Consider the following 1,800-nt stretch of genomic DNA (forward strand, 5'->3'; position numbering starts at 1 on the left):
AGATGCAATCAATAAGATTTGTGGATCAGTGAACACTACTGGATCAAATAATCTGATCAAAGAGCAACAATAAACCTGCTTTAATCAATGATTGCAGTAAATTACAGCTCAACTTTATTCAAATTTGTTCATTTGGTATTGAGACAGTAACCATATGCTGTTAAGGTTCTGTTTCAGCACCTTTAGGACAACATTTAAACAGGACATCCCAATATTTCATAAAGTAAACCCTGATGATCCACTTTTTAGTCACTGAGATCAGAACAAAATCAGCTTAGAAAGACTAGATTAGGTTGGCTTCCAGTCTTCAGATGAAATCCAATATCCTTATTGCCAAAAAATGTGATTTTCCTGTTTTTCGGGGCATAAATTCCAGTTAATATGTAGGTCAATAACGCAGTCACGCTCAATAGTGATATCCGTTTTTGATGTATTTATTCTCTTATTCTGTTCATGAGTTCTCTATAGCACTTTACAACATTCATAAAAAACAGGCTTTTTTTCATTATAGGTGCAGTATATGATATGATTATGAGGCTTTCCACAGATATTAGACTATACACACATACATTTTCATACATCCTGTCCATTGAGGACCATCATACAATCACACATAAGTTGCCTTGGACACAAGCATACACAGGAACCTTTTCAGTACAATTCCTGACTCTTAGCCTCTCCTTTGTGTCCCACTATTATAGTTTGGTTTCAGCAGGTCATACGCGCCACACCGAACTCCAGACTTACAACACTAGGCTCTTCTTTGGCCCGCTCCTCGTTGTGTTTCCCTTCCAGCTCTCCGTAGCTCTGCTTTCGGCTCTCGGTGCCGCTGCTGCCCTCTACAGTCCGCTCAGAGTAGGTGCTCTCTAAGGCCTCCTGCCCGACCTCTCCCTGCTCGTCCTCCTCCTCCTCCTGCTTACGCTCTGCTTCTTTGTGGTTGACAGGAGCGCCCAGGATGAGAGAGTCGGGGCGCGGCGGCAGGGGGTTGGAGCGTTGATCTCTGGTGGGAGGAGGCGCGGGGGTGTCGGAGGTTACCATGGGAGCGACGCCGAGCTGTTGGAGCCTCTGAATGCAGAGAAAAGGATGACAAAAAGAAATGAAAAAGGTGAATTGACACAAATGTGATTTTTTTTATTTTGTTTTATATTTGCTTCTTGAAACTGATCGACTTTTTAAGTTTTAGTTTTGTCTTTAAATCTAAAGGCATAGATGAATGCAGCTCACATTCTCCAGAGCATGTAGTGTCCCCTCTGCTTTGCAGGTCTTCTCCTTCAGAGTCAGGATGGTTTTGAGGATGGACTGCCGCGGGTGCATAGAACGATCAAACTGGTGGTACATGTTTCTCCAAAACCTTGGAATGACAAAAAAAAGATTAACATTGAAGGACGACGCAGCAACAACACTGGCTTAAGTCACTTGTACTGACTTGAAATGATAAGGCAGGGTGGAGGGTTGCAGCACAGGATGTGCTTCAGAGTAGGCAGGACTGTAGAATGGATTTAGGTAGTTTTGCCTTTCGCTCATTAGAAACGCCCACAACGAGTGAGTTCTCTCTCTTAGCCTAGAAAGAACACAGGAGATGGTCAGAGACATGGCAGGAACTGAATCTGGAAAAACAAACTATCTGAAATGAGCAAATCTAGTTCGTAAAGTTAAAAATGTTTCAGATTTTAATCAAAAATGACCCAACTTATGCGACTAATGCAGGAGTCTGTAACCTGTGGCTCCAGAGGCTTTTTTATCTCTCCATGCTAGCCAAACATAAAATAACAGCCATGTTGACTGTCGGAGTCAACAGTT

At 42.6% G+C, this 1,800-nt stretch overlaps 1 protein-coding gene across 1 annotated transcript in view; it reads right to left on the bottom strand.

The window, feature by feature from the left end:
* Window positions 1-416: 416 nt before the first annotated feature.
* The window catches only part of mtmr6 (myotubularin related protein 6), an 8,883-nt gene continuing 7,499 nt past the window's right edge, over window positions 417-1,800 (bottom strand). The window contains exons 13-15 of the mRNA XM_024280542.2: window positions 1,427-1,561; window positions 1,225-1,351; window positions 417-1,065 (exon numbers count right to left, since the gene is read on the bottom strand). Of these exons, the coding sequence (XP_024136310.1) occupies window positions 709-1,065; window positions 1,225-1,351; window positions 1,427-1,561 (619 nt within the window). The 3' untranslated portion in view covers window positions 417-708. The remainder of the gene's footprint in view (window positions 1,066-1,224; window positions 1,352-1,426; window positions 1,562-1,800) is intronic.

This window comes from Oryzias melastigma, linkage group LG20 (assembly GCF_002922805.2).
Source record: "Oryzias melastigma strain HK-1 linkage group LG20, ASM292280v2, whole genome shotgun sequence".
Classification (NCBI taxonomy): domain Eukaryota; kingdom Metazoa; phylum Chordata; class Actinopteri; order Beloniformes; family Adrianichthyidae; genus Oryzias; species Oryzias melastigma.